Genomic DNA, 22,057 nt, shown 5'->3' with positions numbered 1-22,057 from the left:
AATAAGCCCACGCTGGGAGCTGTCTGGCTTATCCCTGAGAGAACATTCTAACAGCAAGGCTTCCCTGGCGGTATTAATATTAAACAAATGTGAAGTGAGTTTCTCAACAGATGTTTCCACTACATTATAAGGAATATGAAGCAATATTTATCCCTAACCAAACCCCACCTGGTGAGCAAAACCCAGTCACCAGAGTCACCTGGCGGTCCACGAGAACCTGGCTCCTGGGACCCTGACAGCCGCAGCAAGGCAGACCCGCCAGCCGTGACCCAGCTGCAGCCAGAGCCCTGGACTCGGGCTTCTGGCCCGCCGCGTGTATGTGCAGCAAGAGGGAAGCAGAGGTGGACCGCAGGCTGCCGGAAGGAGCCCTGGCTTGGTTTTCCCTGCACTGCGGGCAACAGTGACACGACGGCCGGGCCCGCCTGGAGCTCGGCGAGCACAAGGCCCCGCCCGGCTTCTGTCCTGGAGGCTGTAGCCGTGTCAGCAAGAACACCAGCAAGGGCCGTGTCCTCCTCGATGCCGACTCCACTTAACGCCAAGGAAAGTCAGGTCTGAAGTTTTTCAAACGGACCCAAAAATTGATCAGCTAGTTTTTTATATAAGATAGGCAAGTCATCAGGAAGCATATACAGATTAAAACCAAAAGACTTCTCTCCTGGCTACCACCAAGGAGCTTATATCAAACAGCCGCTCCTGCTGGGACCAGCCATAAAGGCTGAAAAAGGGAAGTTAAAATGCTGCTTGAGGAGGCAGAGGGCAGGCTTGCAGAGGAGGGACAGGTGCCTGCCACGACCCCACGCACGTGCCACACATACCCTGGAGCAGAGCCAGCATGGGCCTTCCATCCAGAGCCAGCCTCTGAGGGCCCCACACTGCCTCCTGTCCTTTCAGACCCTGATGTAGGGCAAAGGGCCTGTGCACGACCCAAGACGGGAGTGTCCGGTGCCTGTGACCATCAATGGCCCTTGGTGTCCAAGAGGCAGGGACCAGGTAAAGCATTCTGCATCACAAAGTCCCCGGATGTGGCGGGGGCCAAGAACTACTTAGAATGAATCTTTGCTCATTTAGAAAATAACGCCTGGCCTGTTGAGTCTTTGCGACTATCTGTCAGGCGGGAACCGCTCAGGCAGGTGAACAAAGTCCCTTGCACAAGAATCCAGGCCCGAGGCTCTTCAGACTTACCACCACGTTCAGCAGTCCTCCGTACGGCCCAATATCCGGCTGCCACAAGCCCAGGATGTGTCTGTATCGGTGAAGCACTACAGGGAGAGAGAGGACAGGGCTTCGCTGTAGAGTCAGCCGGCCACCATGCAGAGTCAGTAATTGGAGGGAAGGGCATTGGCGGGGGGTGAGGCTTGTGAAGAGGTCACTCATGGAGGCTCACAAGAGAGCCGTGCAAACAAATGGGGCTTCAAGTAAAACTTACAAGTTCCTAAATCATTCTAAGAGTAAAAATGTCTTTAGAAAGCATGATAACGGGGTCATTTTGAAACCCAGCCTCTGCGTATCAGCTCCAGTGATGAGGAACTGCTGCCTCAAAAGACATGCAGTGGGCACCCTGGTGAGGTGATGAGCCTCCCATCGGTCTCCACGATGGAGTAAGCATGGGACTCTTTACCAGGGCGGAGTCCAAAATGTCATGGGGCTGTAGAGTAAGATTTAAATTAGGTCATCCTTCTTTAAAAACAAAACACATTCCTGCCTTATTTCAAAAGCAATGCATGTATATTTACTGGGGGCAACGAGAGAAAAGGGCACTTGAGGCCAACCTGAGATCCCACTGCATGGCCATGGCCAGTGCAGCAGGTATCCTGGGAAAAGTCCTTCACTTCCACTTCCTTTGCACGGGTATTTGTGGAGTGAATAGTGAAAAGTGAAAAAGTGAAAAGAGGAACAAACTGCACAAAGAAGTGAACCAGCTCATGCAGGGCCCTGCCTGCCAGCTGCAGGGTCTGGGGTCTCACCACAGCCAGTGTGGTGCTAGAATTCATCTGTCAATTGGATTTGCCCATGGGAGCCAGGGGTGGGCAGACATTCTTGGTCAAACATTATTCTGGTGTGTGTGTGTTCCTAGACGAGGGTGACATTTCAATCTGCCATCTGACAGAGAAAGCAGATTGCCCTCCCTCGTGTGGTGGGCCATGTCCAATCAGTTGAAGGACTGAGCAGAAGAAGGCTGGTGCTCCCATGAGTATGAAGGAGCTCCTCCTACCTGGCTGAATGCTGGGAGATCAGTCTTTTCTAACTTCAAACTCTAATCATGGGCTCTTCCTGAAGTGGACAAAAAGGCTAACCCTCCCACAAACAAGGGAGTTTTCTCTTGGCTGACTATGTTGCGCTTGGACAACGGTCTTTTCCAGACTTCGGATTTGAACTGAAACATGGGATCTTCCTGGGTCTGGAGCCTGCCAAACTTCGAACTGGAACTACACAATTGGCTCCTCTGGGTCTCCAGGCTGCTGACTGGAGATCCTGGGACTGGTCAGGGTCTCCATAGCTGTGCAACCCAACTTCTTATACTGCTCTCTTTCTATATGAAGGAACTGGTTCTGTGTCTAAAAACCTTGGCTAACACCCAGTGGGAGCCATGGATGGTCTCCAAGTGCAGGAGCTGCATCATCACAACTTCAGGGAGGAAGGCCACGCAGCTGGGTCCAAAGGGACCTGAGCCCAGACAGCAGCTCTGCGGCCACCACTTGGTCTGGGGTGCAGGGAAGGGAAAGCGGGTCTAGCACCATCCCGAGCCCACAGGGCATGCAGAAGACTGGTGGGAATGTTCCACCAGCCTCCCTAAGGTCGCACCCTCAGAACATGCGTCTTCTGAGTCAGCTTACAAGACATATGTTAAAGTCAGTGGTTGTCTCATGGCCGTGCCCTGATAGGTTTTGCGTGTGTTAAACAAGCAATAATAAGCGGGGTCAGAGTCACAAGCAAATACTAAGCTCCAGATGGTGCAGCACACACGCACGTGTTTAGGGGTAAAACAAACTAATGTCTGCCACTTACCTAGAAACACAGCACATTATACGATGGATGCATGGACAGGTGTGTGGGGGTGAAGTGGGGCAGAGAGCTATGGAGTCGGGTAAGTGGGTGCTCACTGCACAATTCTCTCTACTTTTCTGTTATGTTTTTAAAATGTTGCCATGTAACTGTGGAGAAAAAATCAAATGGGCCCATACAGCATGGCCTTCTCTTGTCTCCAGTCTCCCATCTTTCCAAGATCAATCAATCTGATCCCAAAGCCCCTGGAAACTCTGTCCAAAGAATCTGCCACCAACCTGGCAATTTCCAAAGGGGAGTTCCTTCTTCTGCTTTAAAAGCAGCATCTCTCTGAAAAAAAGAGTCCAGCCTCCTGTACGTGCTGAGAGCAGCAGCTGCCTCTGGATTGCAAGCTCCACACAGGTGAGCACACACAGGTATGCCCGTGGCTCCTGGCCCACCCAGCCTGGGCCCCCAGGACAGTTGGAGGGAAAGTCAGAGACCACCAGCGTCAGGTGGGCTGGGAGCATGCTGGCCCAGAGGCACTCGATTCCCTAAGATAACACGATGCCTGTGCTTTACAACATATTCTTAAGAAAGTCTCAGGGTTAGTCCAGGAGAAGCGACCTGACAAGCCCCAGCGGCCCTCGGACTGAAGCGTCCACTTGAGTCACACAAAACATCAGGGTGAGGACGGGGAGGGCAGCCCCATGTGCACGGTGGCCGCCTGTGCCCAGGCCTGTTGGGAGGCCAGCTCTAAGGCACCACGGCCACAGGACGCAACAAGCACAGACAAGCTCAAGCACCAGCCCTCGGGCTCACCTCTGACCTGCGCCGCACCCTGCCTCAGGCAGAGGAGGGGCCCCCGGGTTTAGGACAGAGTCCCCAGCACCTCCTGGCCCAGGCGCTCAACACACCCCAGGGCTCCCCTCCTGGAGGAGGATCCCCAGCTCAACAAGCCCTCCTTCCTCCATCTCCAAACACGCATTGACCACTCAAGTCAGGAGAGTAAAGTGGGATTCAGTCCCACTTACTGAATGGGGCTGGAGAAGAAAATGGCAACCCACTCCAGTATTCTTGCCTGGAGACCTCCATGGACAGGGGAACCTGGCGAGCTACAGTCCATGGGGTCCAAGAGTCGGACATGACTGAGTGCCTGACACACACACACTGAACGGGGCACACCTGACACCGGCCCACGTGCACACAGCGGGCTTGGGACCTGAGGCAGCCAGTGGACGGGGTCAGACCCTTCAGGGGCTGTCCCACCAGAAGCAGGCGTGCTCAAAGCGCCCAAGTCCCAGGAATCCGGGGAAGCCGGGCGTTCCAGTTCACAGGCGAAGCAACCAGAAACCAGAGAACCACACTAACTCAGTGAGAACAGTGAAAATGCTCCTGCTCTCAGCCCCATGAAGCAGGACTTGGGCCTTCCAGAAGGAGCACCAGCTCAGAGACCCTGCCGACCACTGATCCCCAAGGTCAGCGTGGTTGTGTTCAGAAAACTAGCCCAGGCTCTCAGGTCACCCCACCACCAGCACCAAAACAGGAACAATGGTCCAAGATGACTAAGGAAGCTCTCAGCCCAGGAGCTAACAGAAAAACACTCTGTCCTAGTCAGGGCCAGCCAATTCTCATCTGCCAACGGGAAGGGCCACTTAACAAGCCAAGTGGGAAACTCCAACACACTTGACAACACCCAGCCTAACAGACCCAACTCTCCTCGGCATGAGCTGAGACTGAGCAGTCTCTTCCCTGCTGTCCTGCCAGCAGCTGCCACAGCCCACCACACTCGGGGCAGCCGGCCCGCCACCCACAAGGCCGTAACATCATTTCTGAATCACTACATCTGTCGTGCAGAACTGAGGTTTCAGGCCCAAAGGAAAACCCTACATGCAACTGACGGTATCTCCTGCCACCCACTAGAAACTTTAGGTAGCTGGAATAAAATCAGAGGAGAAAACACTTCCAAACTCACTCTGTGAGGCCAGCATGACCCTGATACTAAAACCAGACAAGAACACCACGAGAAAAAAAAATTAAAGGCCAATATTCCTGCTGAACACAGATGCAAATATCCTCAACAAAGCGTCAGGAAACCAAAAAGGACCGCACACCACGATGAAGGGGATTTTATCCAGGGAGGCAAGGATGACACAAAACCCACAGATCAATCAATGCGACACACCACATTCACAAAATGAAGGCTAACAACCACGGGAGCCTCTCCACACACGCAGAAAAGGTCTTTGACAAAATGCAACATCCGTTTATGATAAAAGGATATGGAGAGAGCGTACCTCAACACAACAGAGGCCACGTGTGACAAACCCACAGCCAGCAGCACATCAAACATGAACAGCAAAAAGCTTTTGAAAAACAAGGATCCCCACTCTCCCCATTGTCATTCAGTGTAGGATTGGAAGTCCAAGCCAGAGCAATCGGGCAAGAAAAAGAAATAGAAGGTGTTCACGCTGAAAAGGAAGAAATAAAACTGCCACCATTTTGCAGATGACATGTTACCGTATCCTAAAGACACCACCAAAAACTCAGACTGAATAAATGAATTACATAATGCGGCAGGATACAAAATCGATATACGGAACAAAGTCAGGAGAAACATCCCACAGACACACGCTCTCCTCTCTCAGACACACACCCCACTGGTGCCCACAGGCCTTTCCAGGAGGGCCCTTCTGCTTTATCCTTACCCATGGTCTCCTGCCTTTCTCCGTAGCCATCCTGTAATGCGTTCTCTGCTCCGCTTGGCAGACTGGGCTTTGGAGAGGACTTCCCCTCCAAGGACTCCACCCTGTGCCATCTACACCTGAGGATTAAAAATGGCCTGGCCATCTCCTCACCCATGGGGGTGATGTTCCACTAAACACCTCACATCTACTCGAGCAACCTGGAGCACTGCCAGAATGCTGGGTCTGAGCCTCAAAGCCCAGAGCCCTAAGGTACACGAGGTTATTTTTAAGTTCAAAGTGCACCATCGATTCACACACACAGACATGTGCTAGATTCATCATAAAGGCAACACACACAGCCCCGGTACAATCCCAACATCCTACAGACACGGATTGTCAAGACTGTCAGTTAGCTACACACACACACCACCCCTAGGAGCAGCGGATCTGGGCCACAAGGCTTCAGAGAGACTGTGTCTCTCAGGTCCAAGGGAATGAGGCCCAGAAGACTTCAGGGGACCTGGGGACCTGAGGTCCCATGGCTCCAGACAGAGCACAAGTGGACAAGGAAGAGCCCAGAGCCTCGCTCCTCACAAGCCAGTCATCACAGCAGACGTCTCTGGAGCTCGGGAGAGCATCAGAGCACGAATACCAAGAAGCCCTCAGTTGGGACACCTTAGGACACTGGAACCTGGAACAACAACCTGGGCATACAGAAGCTCAAGCTCAGTTGAAATTGATTTTTCTTTTTTTCACGCATGCTAATTCTTCCCTGATATTCTTGTAGACCATCTAAAATAACAGACCAGTTCTCAGAGAAAGGCAACCAAGGCTGACAACTGGTTATTGTCACTGTGTTCTAGATCGTCCAGGTGTCCCGCTGTGCTTTTATAACTACACTCACAGCTCGAGGCGCCAGCAATCCCCCACTAAAGCAGGTCCTCAAGGCAGCGTCAGCTACAAGCAATGGGGACAGCACGCATGCGGCTCTGGTCCACATCAGTTCGAGATGCGGTCTCCCAGAAGCGTGGTCAACCATCGGGACTCAGGACTCATCCTCATCACTGCAGGAAGCTTCTCTCCACCCTCTGGGCACAGAGAAGGACACCTCTCAAAACAACCTGAGGCACTTCCTGGTCCCGGTCACCCCCAGAGGCGTGTTGGAATTCCACATCAGCCTGACGGTGTAAGTCCTGGAAGAAGCCTGTGACAGCCCTGTGACATGATAACCTCTAAGCTGCTGGTCTGTCTGTGCCTAAAAGCCCACGACACCTGGTTCCCCTCAGCACAGCCAGTGCCATCGATCCGCTGTTCTCATTGATACCCGAAATGTCACCATCTGTCCCATGGGGCTGGAGATGGCGCCTGGCTCACTGACTGCTGGGCATGGGGGGGGGGATAGCACAGCCCAGGACAGAGTGTTCCAGAGAGCCCACTCCCAAGAGGGCCAGAAAAGGAACAGGACTCACATCTTCAGCCAGCCAGCCCAGCCCGGGTGTGTGGTGACTGCTCCCACACCAGTCCCCTGGGCCTGGGTGACACACGAGGTGGCTTTATAAGTGCACAGTGCCCAGAAAGTGCCCCAGAGCACACTGCCCACACCCAGGCAGCCCTGCCCAGACTTCGGGATGACCCCTGAGTAAAACAGGACTGCCCAGCACACGGCAGCTACATGGAGTCTGGTGGGGGTTAGGAAAAATTCCACCAATGACTCTGTTCTCTCTGTTCTAAGCAGATTTTGTTGGAAACTATGCTCTTCTAAGACTCAGAAGCGGGTCTGCTCAATGCAGACGATGCTGGCCCCTGGACACCCAAAGGGGTGGGGAAAAGAGCAGGAGAGGGCTGCCTGTGCTTCTCGAAAACGTGAAAACAGCTTCCAGCGCATCCTGGCTCAACCCAATACAAAGAGAGACAGCATTCGTCCCCTGTGGAACACGGCCTAGGAAAATGTCTAGAGCTCAAGTGATGCCCATCAAAGGAGGAAACACCCACTGTTTCTACGTACTTTTGTTGTGTGTGTAAACTTTTTACATTGACGTCTACTGTTAACACATGATGACTACAAAGCCTAGATGTGAACACTCACATTTCATCTCAGAAGAGGTAGGTTTTAAGGCTCCTATGTCTCAAGAAGCGATAAATGTTAAAATGCACAGCAACACATGCTCGTGCTTGCTACAACCCCAAACCCAAAGCGGCTGCAGAAACCCTGCCCATTTGTATAACTGCCCCGGGGCCACCACTCAGGAGGTGAAAACCAGCAAAAGCCAAGGAGGTCAGCCCGCTGCTGGGACCAGAGCCTGGGTGACAGGCCCTGCCGGCAGCATCTCGGCGGTGCTCGCCACAGAAGCGGAAGCCAGGGTGGGGTTGAGGGTGGGGGTACGTACGGCAGGTGTACACATCTCTGTACTTCATGTGCTCGTAATCGGGCAGAATTCTCATGAAACGTCCCGACTTCACACGTGGGTTTATACCTGAACAGACACAGCAGGCAAGGGACTGAGGGGGCTTCCGCCTTCTCGACAGGACTTGCCACTTGCTCACCCACGTCACACGCTTCCCTTACATCCTTGACCCCTGGAACCTGCAGGGGCACTCGCCATGGTGGCAGGCCCGGCCAGAAGGAATTGTGGTGACAGGCGTTGCTGCCAGTCAGCAATCCATGCTGGGAACTCCCCACGGCAGGCCCACTCGGGACTCCCCCAACCCCAGGCTCTCTCTCCATCACCCACCATGATCACCAGGCTTGCTGAGCAGGGAAGGCAGAGGTCACACTCACAGATATTGGGGTGACCGTGTAGGGAGCCCTGTACCCCAGCTAGGATCCCCGGCTTGCCCGGTGCATACCTGGCATGTCCTTCACCTGTTGCATTTGACCATGCTGTTTGTGCTGAAGGACAGTACTTGCCAGCCCCAGAACTCAGTCAGACCCCTTGCTCCTGAATCAAGGTAGCTGGGTCCACTATCTAAGGAGGAGAGGGGTGACTTTCTTTCACCACCTCTTCCGGAAGCTAAGGACGAGGCCCTCAGAGCAAACTCAGAGAAACACGGTTCCGGGGATGTGAGGATAGAAGCTGAAGCTCACGCTGGCCAAGGCAGATCAGACACTCTGGGATACCGGTTAACAGACTGCGAATCATCCTCTGCACTTGGCAACCACTTTCAAGGGGTTGAGAGCCAGCAGTTATGACCTCTCCAGATGTCCTGCTTTGCCTGTGACCTCGCCATGGCCCTGTCCCCTCTTGCTGGACTGCCCCTCTCTACTGCTCACCTGCCCACTCACTGTGCCCAGACATCTCCTCCACAGGACAGCTGCCCCCAGCCCCTTTGCCCACAGCTGAGATGAGCTCTGTGGGGGCCTTAATTTCTCACGCATGCTCTCCCCCAGGCACTTCAGCCCCACCACCAGGCAGGTATAAGCCTCCCTCCAGGACTATTTCAGGACTTACAGCTCTTACAGGGAACTCAAGTCACTTTCACATGATATCATCAAATGGCCTAACAAACTCAAGTGGCCCGATGATAAGAACTTGTCATATTAGACCCTCAAGGAAACAGCTGACCATTCCCCAAAGCCAGGAAGCCTCTCGTTTCTGTGCTGACAAAGGCTACTGCAGCCAGTGTGGTTCAGACAGATACTGATGCCCACAGCGAGGGTGGCCTCCTGAACTCCCCGGACTTAAGACTCCAACTCTGGGGGAGCAACGCTGGAGCCGAGGGTGGAGTGGGGCCCTGGGGACACCCCCAGGACAGAGGGCAGGAGGAGAGGGTACACAACCAGCTCTCCACCCCTGGAACTCTGGGCTTTGCAGGATCAAAGGAGCATTGTTCTCGCCCCTGAGACCAGAGGACCGGAAGGAACTATACTTTCCCAGGAGTGACCACTAGGGCCCCCAGATCCACTTCCCCTGGAGACACGTCTTCTTGGGGAGTGGGACATGGAGCAGAGGTCAGAAAGAAAACCAAAGTGCGAACGTGGACAGGGAAGGTGGAGCGGAAAAGCCTGTGCAGACCAGCACTGGGTCCAGGACCCAGGACAGGGACAGGGTGCAGGCAGGGGTGGGGACCAGGACCAAGGACAGGGCCAGGGTGCAGGGAGGGGTGGGGACCGGGACCAGGACCAAGGACAGGGGTGGGGTGGGGGGAGGGGAGGACCAGGACTAAGGACAGGGGTGGGGTGGGGGAGGGGAGGGCCAGGACCAAGGACAGGTACAGGGTGCAGGAAGCGGTGGGGACCAGGACCAAGCACAGGGAGAGGGTGCAGGGAGGGGTGGGGACCAGGCCCAAGGACAGGGGTGGGGGGAAGGTGGAAGTCCAGGACCAAGGACAGGTCCGGGTGGGGGTAGGGCAGGGATGGTGGCTATGGTGGGCAAGGATGCAGCCCAGGCCCCTGGCAAGTGAGGAACTGTGGTAATGGGAGGTAGAAGTAGGGCCAGGACACGTAGGGCTCTGGTGGGAGCGGGGGCGGTGGGTAGCGGGGACGTGGCCACCTTGAAGGTACAGTCAAGCACCAACACCAAGAACTGCCCATGTCCAAGTGGCTGGGCTCCTCAGAGGAAGATCCACGGAAACCCAGAGACTGACAGGAGATTTCCCAACTCGTGAGCAAACTAACCCAGGAACACCTGCCCAATCTAACACCCCCCAAGTGGCCACGGGATTGAGATGGAGAGAAGTCTGAGGGGATGAGGAAGTCAGCCTGGATTCAGGGGCCAACTGTGGCCCACGGCCTGCCTCCCCACTCTCTGCTTGTGCAGGGGGTGTGTGCGACGTGAGGAGGGGCTGGCCCACCGGGAAGCCCCCCATTCTGAATCACAGGTGTTCCCACAGAGGACCCCAGCCCTGGCTTCCTAGGAAGCTGCTCAGGGAGAAGCACCACCTGGTCTGAGTGTTCTGCAGAACTGGTACAAAGTGCAAAAGAAGGTGAAACCCAAAATCTACCAAGATGCTTTTAAGATGAACAATTAACGTCCTTTCCAGAGAATTCAGCAGGTCTCCCTTAGGCCAAAGGTCTTTCTTACACCGTCTTTTACAACCCAGCCCCGAGGGTTAACAGCGCATCACACCCCAGCCCAGGTGGGGAGAGGCAGGATGCCCCCTGCGGGACCCTGGGTGGCATCAGTGCCAACAGCCTCACACCTGAGGGAGGGCCAGAGGAGAGATGCTTGGGGCAGGGGCTCTGGGCATCAGGGAGCATTGCTGGCAACTCTGGAAGGCACAGGGGTGGGGACAAGAAATGGGGGGAGGGGCAGGGACTGGAGGCTCACCACTGCTGCAGGAAGCGAGCCCAGGAAGGGCAGGGCTCGGGGAGGAGGAGGGGCCCGGCTGCTGTCACACATCACGGTCACCCCTGCTGCCACATCCCCAGCCAGGCTGCAGGCCAGGACCCAGACAGGGGCGCCTCTGAGCCCCCGGAGCTGTTTTCAGGGCAGCCACGTCTCCCAGATAAACGACACCTGATGCACTTGTGCTGCAAAGTCAGAGTCATGCTTTGGCCAGAAATGGGGAGAAGAGAGCCCCCTGCCTGCTCAGTGCCGTCACACCTGTGCTGGCTCCATGGCGTCACCTCTGACTTTAAGGGGGCATCTGAGAACTGGCCCGTGGGCTGAGGGCCGTGGACTTTTACTTTACGTGGTTGCTGCTCAGTGAGGGTCCGCCTCTGGAACCAGTCAGCGGAAGATGACAACAGAGTAACTTACGCTTGGCATAGACATCTCGACAAGACACGCCCGTGATCTCCAGCTTCCGCAAGTTTTCACAAACGCCGTACTCTGTAACAAGAAACGTTTGCTGGGAATTACAGTCAAGAAATCAGAAAGCAGCAGCAATAGAAAGACTAGGGGAGGGGCTGGGGTGGGCATGCCTCAGCCTTGGCCATGTGCTCCGAGCCTGACCCTTCTCCCACTGCGGAGGTTTTACGGGCCTTCTCCACACTCAGTCAACACCTCACTCACCAGTGAAGCCACTGTTCTATTTTTAGATGACACCACTCTGAATGAAACAGCAATCTGCATTGTCTATTCTGATAAGCTCTGGAAACCTAATCGCTCAAACCCACAACCAGACAACCAGCTCATGAACACAGTGAATGCTGTGCGTTCCCATGGAAATAAGACCATCACTGGTATCAGGGTTCCACAAAGGCCCCAGACCCCGGTGCGGCTACTGACTCTGAAGTGAAGACACAGCTGGGGCTGCACAGGGTAGCCTTGAAGCAAAACCCTATACCACCTCCACGACAGCGCTCTGCCCCACCTCAGGCAGGGGCCCCAGGCTCAGAGAGGCTGGTGACTCAGCAGTCCTTGCAGAAGGCCAGCAAAGGGCTGTCCACCTCGTCACACCGTTCCCCCTGCCAAGGCCTGGTCTTTCCAGTGGAACGCCTGACGTCAACCCAATGCTTCTGTGGCTGCGAGGACTGTGACAGTGTCCAAGCCAAGCTCAAGATGCAGACAGTGAAGCAACCGCTTGGGGCAAGGCGGTCACCACCTGGCAACCTCCCTGAGACCAGGCCTGTCTCCCTGCCTCCCCTGCTGACGAACAGCCCATGGCCTGCCTCGTGATCACACAAAAGCACACATGCTACCCTCCTGCCAAGAAGAATGTGGACTCCACTCCGGAGAATCATGCAAGTCGCAAGAACTTGAAAGGAACTCGATAGTGAAACATGCTGTGTGTGACCTGGGGCAGGGGTGACACCTGCATGTCACATGAGCCACCAGCAACCAAGAGGCCCCAAACCCTCTCAGACCACGTGGGGGACCAGCTGGATAGGCCACTTCCACCCTGGCTGGAGGTCGAGCTGGAGTGGGTCTGCCCACACTCTTGAGAAGAGCTCGGCCCCACACCAGACGGCCTTCATGAGCTCCCACCACGGTCAGGCGGCCGCTTGACCACCACGGGGCTGTCACCACCTTGCGTGATCCCCATAAACAGTGTCCTTCCCTTGCACCAATGACGGCGTACTCAAAAACTGTCACCACACAAGACCTGCTGTGTGGTTCTGAAAGGACAGCTCCTCCCCCTCGGTTCCAGCAGCAACTAGGGCACATGGTCAACAAGACCTGCCTCTTACTGCCTCACAGACACGATGGACATGATGGTTTGGGAGCCCACTAGGGGACAGGGGGTGGGAGCCTTCTCCTCCAAACTGTGCACTTTTTTTTAAATTTATTCTCTCATTTATTCTTCTAATTTATTTTTTTATTGAAGGATAACTGCTTTACAGAATTTTGTTGTTTTCTGTCAAACCCCAACCTGAATCAGTCATAGGTATACATATACCCTCTCCCTTTTGAACTTCCCTCCCATCTCCCTCCCAATCTCACTCCTCTAGGTTGATACAGAGCCCCTGTTTGAGTTTCTTAGCCATACGGCAAATTCCCGCTGCACTTTTGTGATACACACGGACACTGCTGGTCAGATTCAGGGCACAGACCAGAGATGCACCCACATGTGCTCTGGAAGCCTGTATCTCGCAGAGGCATCGGTGCCACCCCGCATGCACCTCCCGGGGCCGAGTCGCTGAAGGCGGGCAACCTGATCTGTGGTTTTCCTGAGTCCAGCAATCGTCCAACCTGAGACAAACAACACACTGCCTCCCAGCGACGGCTCGAACTTTGGATGACTGAAACACGGTGAATCTCTCTGCACAACGCGTCGAGAAAAGGCCCTGTTAATATCACCCAGGAGATGAACCTGCATGAGCAGACAAACCAACCACAGAAAAGGCCACCGACAATCGGAAGGAAAGCAAAGGTATGACACAGTGCTAATAAATATGGCAACACTCAGTGGGTTTTCCTCAACGTTCCCCAAAGATAATACATTCACCAAAGCAGAACAATGTCATTCTGACCCAAATGTTCCTGCAAGAAATGTTCGGTATTTTCCACGTGATGGGAAAGGCTGTTTTTTTTTAAAGTTGTGGCTAGGAACGATTCCACCTCCTCTGACTGTTCTATAAACCTTTCCATAAGTCACTGGGGAAATGCCATAAAGTAGCAGTAAGGCCAGTGAACCTACACCATCACCGAGCCTCCCTCCCAGAAAAACTCATCCTCCTGCCCAAGATGGTTACAGTTAGCACACCAAACCATGCTGCCCACAGCTGCTTTCTAATTGCCAGCAATTCAAAAAGTTTCCTTGCTAAACTAGTACATCAGGCAGCTTGTGAAAGTCTTTTTTGAAAGTGTCTACTCTAAAACCAGCAACACAGTCTAAAAAAAAAAATAGTTTGGGAAGGGGGAGAAAAATGGCTGGCTAAGCTAGACTTGAGGAAATTTAAATTAAACATAGAATCCAGCTATTACCCTATTTCTAGTACATTCTCAAAAGAGATGAAAGTAGACTCAGAGATGTGTGTTCACCTTTGCTTACAGCAGCATGGTTCACAATAACCAAGAAGTGGGGGCAACCCCAGTGTCCATTGACAGATGACGGATAAGCAAAAAAGGTCCATCCTCACAGTGGGATATTACTCAGCCTTAAAAAGGAAGAGAGGCAGACACCTGACACAGCCTGGCTGAACCTTAAGGACGCTGTGCTGAGTGAGATGAGCCCATCGCAAAAGGGCAGCATTGTATGGTCCCACTGATACGAAGTCCCCAGAGCGGCCCGATTCATAGAGACAGAAGGTAGAAATGGAGGGTGCCAGGCGCTGGCGGAGGGGAAACGGGGTGTTACTGTGTCATGGGGACTGAGCAGCCGCTGGGGAAGATGGAAAAGTTCTGGCCATAGTTCTGGTGATAGCTGCACAGCCACGTGAATGCAGGTAATGCCGCTGAACTGCCCACTTCAAAAAGGTCAAAGTGGTACATTTCACTTTGTGTATATGTTACCACAATTAAAAAAAAATTTAAATTGCCACTTCCAAATATTCCAGTCAGGAAATTTCCGAAAAGCTATTTAATGCATGTTTCACCAAGAGGGAAAAACAGGCCAGGAATCTGGGCTGAGTCAACACTGAAGCTGCATCCTCCTGTGACCCGACTGCCAGGGGCTCCCGGCCCTCCTCATTCACTTCCCGTCCAGTGAGGTCCCTTGCTGCCCAGGTTTTACCCAAGCTCCCAACCACAGACGTGTTTCTTAATATGCAGGAGGTCTTTTCTGTCTCCACGGGTGGGGACGGGTAAGAGTTTTCTCCTCTCTTTTCCACTCTCTCGCCTCTATAGGAGGACCCAAGGGTCACATGCTACTTCCCAAGACCCTGGAAGAAAAAACGGAGGTGAACGGAGCTGGTGCCTGTGCCTGCCGTGGCTAGGACGTGCAGGCACTCTGTGTCAGAATCGAAGGTGACAAAGTTAGTGACATCCGTCTATGGGCTGCACCAGTCCTGGAGTCTGCAGTTACAGGGCACTCAGCCCCATGCTCCAATAAAGGCCACTCAGGAGGGCTCTGCCACGCTGGATGGCCACAGAGCCAGGACCAACTCTGACGCAAGCGAGGGGCACACGGGATGAGAGTGGGAACAGCAGGTCATCCTGCTGTTCCAGAGATGGGGGTGGGGGTCCAGGGCAACGCAGGAGCACTGACAGGCTCAGGCAGCAAAGCGCCCAGATGGGGCGACCTGTGGGTGGAGCCGGCAGAGACACACCTGGAGGCACAGGTAGGGGGTCTGGTGCAGAGGCCACTGCACTGCCAGGCAAGGCAAAGGCAGAAGAAAGGCTGGGGTCCAGCCGTGGCCCCCAGAAGGCAGCAGTGGGAGGAAGGGGGCTGGGGGAATGCGGCTGGGTCGTCTCCCACCTGCTGTAAACTCAGTTCCCCAAACAAAACCAAAAGGTAATATTGATTGGAAATATAGTTCATTTTTGTTTGCGCTAGATTAGGGGATAATTATAACCCTTAATAAAGTATGGTTGGAATTTCTGAGGCTGTAAAAGGAGGCAGAGGCAGGGATGGGAGCTGGTAGAGAAGGGGGGTCCATCAGGCTTGGGGTGGGGGCGTTTCAGGCAACTGGCTTTCAGGTCTCCTGCTCTGAGGACACCCCTCCAACAGCAGAGCACAGGTTCCAAACTCCTATGTGTCCCACAGCTTGCTACTTTTCTTAGCTGTTACTGTAACTGCATGAAATGCCTTTAAAAAAAAAAAATAATAATAATAATGTAGCAGATCTGGAAAAGCACTTTGCAGCCAGCGCATCTCAGGATGGACAAATGTAAAAACCAAACCTAGACACAGCCCATGGGCATTTCCTATTAAACACTTAGAATATTCAGGCTGCTAAGCAAACAGTTCCCCAGGACAGCTGATACCACCTACACAGTCAATGAGACTTCTTCCCAACCAGCTCCACCTCTGCAAAGATGAACAGCCTCAGTGCCAACAGGAGCCTCGCCCCTCCAGCCAGAAGATGCTGACCCTGTCCAGCTCCATGATGGGCACCCACTGGCCAAGGGAGCCCCACTCCCACTGAGGCCCATCTGTCATTCTTAGACACTTATTCCTGCTACAGGCACCCCTGCTGGGTCTCACCACCCACTCCTGAGACCAGGGGGTAAGCAAGAGTCTGACTCTGCCATCACGTCTCCCCAGACCTCCTCTCAGATTTCAGACACTCCCCGACACCCCACTAATATTCAGCAAGCAGGCCTGCTGGGGCTACTCCAGGTTCCTCCCCTGCCCATCACCGCAGGGCAGACAATGAGGGCATCACTGGCAAAGGATGCTGACTCATGAGTGAGAACCCAAGCCACCTCCTGGACCAGTCCTGGGCTTCTCAGAGGACAGTGGTTCCTCCAAAGTCCCAAAGACACACTCCTTCCAACCAGAAAGACAAACCAAGATCCTCAACTGAATTACATAACCACTTTGTAAACACAGCAAACAGTGACTACAGCCCAGCAGTTCTTCCTGGCAAGGCACCTGTGTTTGTCCAGTTAAATATGGCCAAGGGGGAATCTTGGCTCAGCACTTCCTGGGGGCCAGACACGCTTTCTAGCTTGCTGCTCTGAGGCTAGCGATGTCCGCTAAGAGGAAGCGTCTCCTGTAGCCCTCCTACTCTGCTAACTGGAAGGATTAGGTTTCTCTGTGGAGCAGCATACATGATGCAACTCCCAAAAATAAAGAGCCTGTAGTCCTGTCACTGAGCAAAGCAGGACAGGATAAGGGCTTCCCTCCAGTTCTGAGACCCTGCTGTGTGTCCAGGAGGCAACCTGGCTTCCTCTTCCTCCTGACTGGGACAGGGATGCTGCTCCTACTACCTGGACAGTCTGTTTATACACCAACACCCACCCCACACCCCCAAAACAAGCAGGCTCAACAGGCATTGCTTAACGAGAACCATAAAACATTCCCAAAGCCAACAACCTGCCCACTTCACCTCCTCCCTGGATGATCCTTCAGCGCTCAGCCATGTTTATCAAAAGCCACATTTTTCACATTTCATGTCAGCATACTAAACAGAACAGAAACAGTGTTTTCTTCTGTATGCAAATACAAAACTGAATATTACTTTTGATTTTCCTATTTCTGTCATACAGCTCAAACATTATGGGAAAAGGATATTTCTAATTATGATGGAATTTCAGCCCACCTTAGACTTACAACTGATCAAAATATTATACAAATATTATTCCAGGGGTCACTGAGGCACTTACCATCAACAGAAGAAATGGGCAAATTATATACTATATAGTTGAAACCTGACTTTATGTCTCTATGTCTTTACGTGTGAGCATTTCCTTTGTTTCTAAATATATCTTTTGCTATCATTTGAATGTTCTGAGTTGGAATCACAGTCTGAATTTTCTAGACGCATTAGCCTCAGGTAGACCTCACAAAGTGCCGCAGAGATGAACCGTGTTAAAAATGGCCAGTGTTTCAGAATTCACCAACTAAACGGTGAAGTATTAACCAAGAAAAGCCTAGTCAGGGTCAAAGGCAAAGAACGGACTTGGCTTCTGCCCTATGCTCTGAGAAATGACGGCTTATTTATAGCCCCACAAGCAAGTAACTGCAGGAGGCCTGGAGCCAAAGGAGTGATGCATCAAAACACGGCTGGGGGGTGGGGGGGTGCAGGGGTTGGAAACGGGGAGAGGCGGAACACAGCTCACTCCCGACCCCGTGCTGCCTTGCAGGCCAGAGCTGCTCTGCTTTCCCATAAGAGGGGAGATATCACTTATTTGGTGTACTTGCCCCCAAAACAGAAGCACATATTTGGCTTCTGAGTAGCAACTTTCTTTCACCTGCCGAAAGAAACCATTTAATCCAACAGCTCCATTAGGCAGGGGGCTCAGAAAACCAAATTCTATAAAAACTACTGATCTATTATTATTGATTTACCACTGCTAGGACACTGAAAAATTGTGAGATTCGCACTAGCACTGTAACAGCCACCTCACTCTAAGTTTCTAGGGCCCCTCCCCCACCACTCTCCACCTGCCCCCAAGTCATCCTCTCATTTTAAAAAGAGCCCCTGACTCGCATGTCTTGCCCGCAAGAAAACAAATTTTAATTAAAAAAATTTTTTAAAACAAAACACAGGTGTGCAGCACCCTCTTCCCCAGATTGCTTGTCTTCTCCTCTGGGAAAACTGATTATCAAAACACAGAAAGCAAAGGTACATACACTGAGCGGTAAACACGCACACTCACTAACACCTCACTCGTCCTCCCAGAACACTAACAAGTGTCAGGGTTGGACCTGGGGCTTCAGAGCCAGGACTGCAGTAGGCTGCGACCACCCACCTCCTGCTCACCAAGGCTGGGATCGTTTTGGTTTTTGCCTCTGTGCACATGACTTTGACCTTATCTCCCACCACAACCAAATGTCTAGTTCAGGATGGAAGACGTTTAGGGACTCAGAGAAATGAGACTTGTCTCACGCACGACTATCCTTATACATACTCCAGTCGTAATTACACTAACCCTATGGGATGCCTGTTAATGCTACATGGGACTGCCAACCATCCAACGTTGGACCCAGATGAACTGGAAGTTAAAGTTACCAGAACAAACAAGTGAAACTGAAGACCCGGCTGTTGACAACCTCCATAACCTCAGGATGACAATCATTACTTAAACCGAAAGCTACCAGTACATAACATTGATCAATGCTGTAACTTTTGCAAAAGTGACTATAAGTGAAGTTTGAAAGTAAAGCACTATTGACTATGAGAAAATGTTCTGCGTATATTAAACAGAAATTGATCCAGATTAAATAAAACTTGCAAATCAATAATAAAAAAATAACAATGGAGAAAGGGGCAAAGATTAAGGACACAGAAATAAGAGAAACCAAAGCGTCCCAATAATTATATTTTTTTAAATGCGCATCTTCATCAGTTATCAGCCATCTGCAAATTAAATGAGATGCTGTTTCTCACCCAGATTGGCACAGATTTTTAGAAACAAATGGTTCAAACCAGAAAAACTTTAGGGGACACTGGATTAAACGACATAACGAACCCAGACCACAAAGGCAGCTCTGTGATGAGCACAGAGCACTCCTGTTACCTTCAGTGTCTTGCCTGTGCACGCCTCGTGACAGATGTGCAAAGAGGAAAACACACCTGTTAATATCTGGAGTGAAAAATCACCGCCCCCCCGCAAGATAACTGGCCAGTTTCTAGCAAAACTACAAAACTCATAACCCACTACCCCAGCGACACCAGTTCTGGATATATTCCTCAGAGAAATTATCAAATTTAACTGCATCCAAGGAAACATATGAGCTCGTTCACTATCACACTGTGTGCAGTGAGAAAAATAAAAACGAGCAAAGGACCACACACGGCCTCTCCAAATTATGAACCACCACACAGTGCTCAGGAAGCTGGAACCAGATTTAAATGTATTAACACAGACAGAATTTAAAAACACAAGTTGACAGATGCATAATACTCACGGATGATATATTTCCAAAAAACTAAAGCACGATAAGACAATGTTGGGGATGTTACAGGTGTATGTATATACAAGTAAAAGCCACCCACAAGCGTGGCTGCTTCTTGGGGGTGGGAAAGACAAGGCTGATCTGGAGGGATTTGAGAGCTGGCTAGAAGGCTTTCTTTAAAAAAAAAAAAAAAAGGAGAAAAATCAAAAGCAAATATGATAGAAGACTTAACTGTTATTTACTGGGGATGACTAAGAAGGCATCTGCTTTACCATGTTTGTCTTTCATTTTTTTAATTTCTCAGAGGGAAAATTCTCCCAGCTGCCCAGGCCACCTTGGTGAAGAGGAGGCCTTGACCCAGCTGTCACGGTGTCTGCTGTCCCCAGAGAGCTGCACTGAGAGGCACAAGAGCAGGAAAGGAAGGGCTTGTCGTCCTCCATCTGCCCTCATGCCTTTCTACATCTTCAGGAGGACTTTTCATATTTCCACTAGAAGTTGTAAGAACCTGTCCTGAGCTGTACCTCTGATTAATTTTACTCTGTGGCACACCTCTGAGCTTTCTGGTCACACAGAAGTCTTGTTAGCCTGTTCCTACACATCTTACAGTTTCCCCAGAGACAATCCCCTGGAGACCACCATACAGGTTTGATGACTGATGGAGAAACTCACAACGCTCAAAGCAACATCTGTGACAAATCTGGGACTCACAAGGATACAAAATGCAAAACAAAGCAAATGAAAAGGCGGAACTCTCTTTGCCTCCGAAAGAGGTGAAATTAAAATGGCCGTGAAGCATCATCACCAGTTAGGGTGTGAGGGCTTCATCTGTATCATCTCATTTTACCCTCAGCACTTCCCAATAACAGTTGGGCCAGGAAAGCAGCATGTCCAGGATCTCAGAGCAGATAAACAGAGTCTAGCCACTGATGACCAATCCTGAGGGTTGACCACTGAGCTTTATGGTAGAAAGATGATGAACTGACTGACCTCCCTCTGGAGAGGATTTGGGGAAACAGGCCTTCTCATGAAGTCTTCCTGGGGGTGTAAATACCAACAGCTGGGCAATGAGTATGTAAGGTGTTATCAAGATGGACAGCCTCCCTGCTGCCCACAACCCCACTTTGGAAAGTTATACCCCAAGAAGATAGTCTCAGAAGTTCTAAAAGGTATATGTAAGTCCCACCAATTCCTATAAAATGCACAAAGGCAGTCTCGATGGCACAAGGAAAAACTGCAAGCTTAAAAGTCTAACAGTAAAGGACTAGACTGTGGCATACACAGGCAGTGGAACACTATGAAGCTTTTTTATACTGAACCCTCTATGAAATCATAAATGATACGGTCCCATTTACGGAAAAATGTGTACATGACTCCACATGTGCATATGGAGAGATGTTTTCCAAAATTTTAAGAGTGGCTTATCTTTGATAGCAAGGATCTCTGATGATTTTTTTACTTTCTTCCCTTTGTTGTCCTTCATTGTTTGATTTTTCTTCTTACCTATCCTTTTTACCGAAACTCTAGAGTTTAGTGAACAGCAGAGATCTGTCAACGTTCTGGGTTAAGTAAAGCTGTTTTCAGGGGATTTGTTACAAAACTATTCACCACCCTCACTTCGGACATCAGCATCCCTGAGCGGGGCATAAGCGCCCTCCAGCAATGCCCGCCTCACAACCCACCGCTTCATAGACCAGGTCCTCGCCCTCGAGACCGTCCAAACCCTCGGACTCCCCTAACTATTCAAGTTCACCCTCATCGATCTCGTCAGCTCCGCCCCCAAGGGCTGGGGACCGAGAAGGGTGTCACAGACGTCAGCTAGTTCCCCGGCCTAAACCCAGCCCCAGCTCGCGTCACTGCCCTCGGCGTCCTGGCCCCCGTAGCTGGGAGACCCCCTCAACCCTCTCTGAGCACCCCATGAACTCCGCTGCGCCCGGAACCCGCGCCCCGGATCTGTGGCAAGGGCCCCTGGGGTCACAGCAGCACCCGGCGGCTGGAACCTTCCCCCCTGGATCCCTGCTCGATGGCAGCTGCCCTTCCAGAGCCCGTGGGGACCCCACCCCACCCCCTCCCAGTCAAGCCCCCTGGGGCCCAGGCCCCGCCCCGGCGCACTCACCCTCCCGGCAGCGCCGCCTCCAGATGGTGTCAGTGTGCAGGATGCGTCGGAACTTGGTGCAGACCTGGGCCAGGCTGGGCAAGTCGGTGCCAGGCAGCGACGCGAAGATCTCCACCAGGAGCTCGGGCGGCAGCTCCAGCAGCGAGCATCGCGGGGGCGACGAGGGGCCCGCGCTCCGGTCGCCCCCGGCCCCGGACAGCGCCGCCGAGCCCGCCTCGATGCGCTCCTCCTCGGGGTCCGTGTCCGGTTCGCTGTCTGCCGCCGCGGTCTCGGCCGGGCCCCGGCGCTGCTGGCGGCGCCGGCATCCCCGCGACGGGCCCACGCCGCAGAGGCGAGCGCACACCGCCATGCCGGCGACTGACGGCCGCCGCGCCGCCGCCGCCCGTGCGCACGCGCCGCCCGAGAGCCGAGCCCCGCCCGCCCGGCCGGAGAGCCCGGCCCCGCC

General features: G+C 52.6%; 1 protein-coding gene across 2 annotated transcripts in view; it reads right to left on the bottom strand.

Moving 5' to 3' along the window:
* The window catches only part of FBXO31 (F-box protein 31), a 36,584-nt gene extending 14,556 nt beyond the window's left edge, over positions 1-22,028 (bottom strand). The window contains exons 1-4 of one of the 2 annotated variants that reach the window (XM_070388586.1): positions 21,613-22,027; positions 11,369-11,440; positions 8,057-8,143; positions 1,183-1,259 (exon numbers count right to left, since the gene is read on the bottom strand). In XM_070388586.1, the coding sequence (XP_070244687.1) occupies positions 1,183-1,259; positions 8,057-8,143; positions 11,369-11,440; positions 21,613-21,961 (585 nt within the window). In that variant the 5' untranslated portion in view covers positions 21,962-22,027. Of the gene's footprint in view, positions 1-1,182; positions 1,260-8,056; positions 8,144-11,368; positions 11,441-21,612 lie in introns of both variants that reach the window. The other variant, XM_014477189.2, reaches the window with a different exon arrangement.
* Positions 22,029-22,057: the final 29 nt, after the last annotated feature.

Source organism: Bos mutus, chromosome 18 (genome assembly GCF_027580195.1).
Source record: "Bos mutus isolate GX-2022 chromosome 18, NWIPB_WYAK_1.1, whole genome shotgun sequence".
Lineage (NCBI taxonomy): Eukaryota > Metazoa > Chordata > Mammalia > Artiodactyla > Bovidae > Bos > Bos mutus.
Note: the sequence above shows the minus strand (reverse complement) of the source record. Positions and strands in the feature narration are given on the sequence as shown.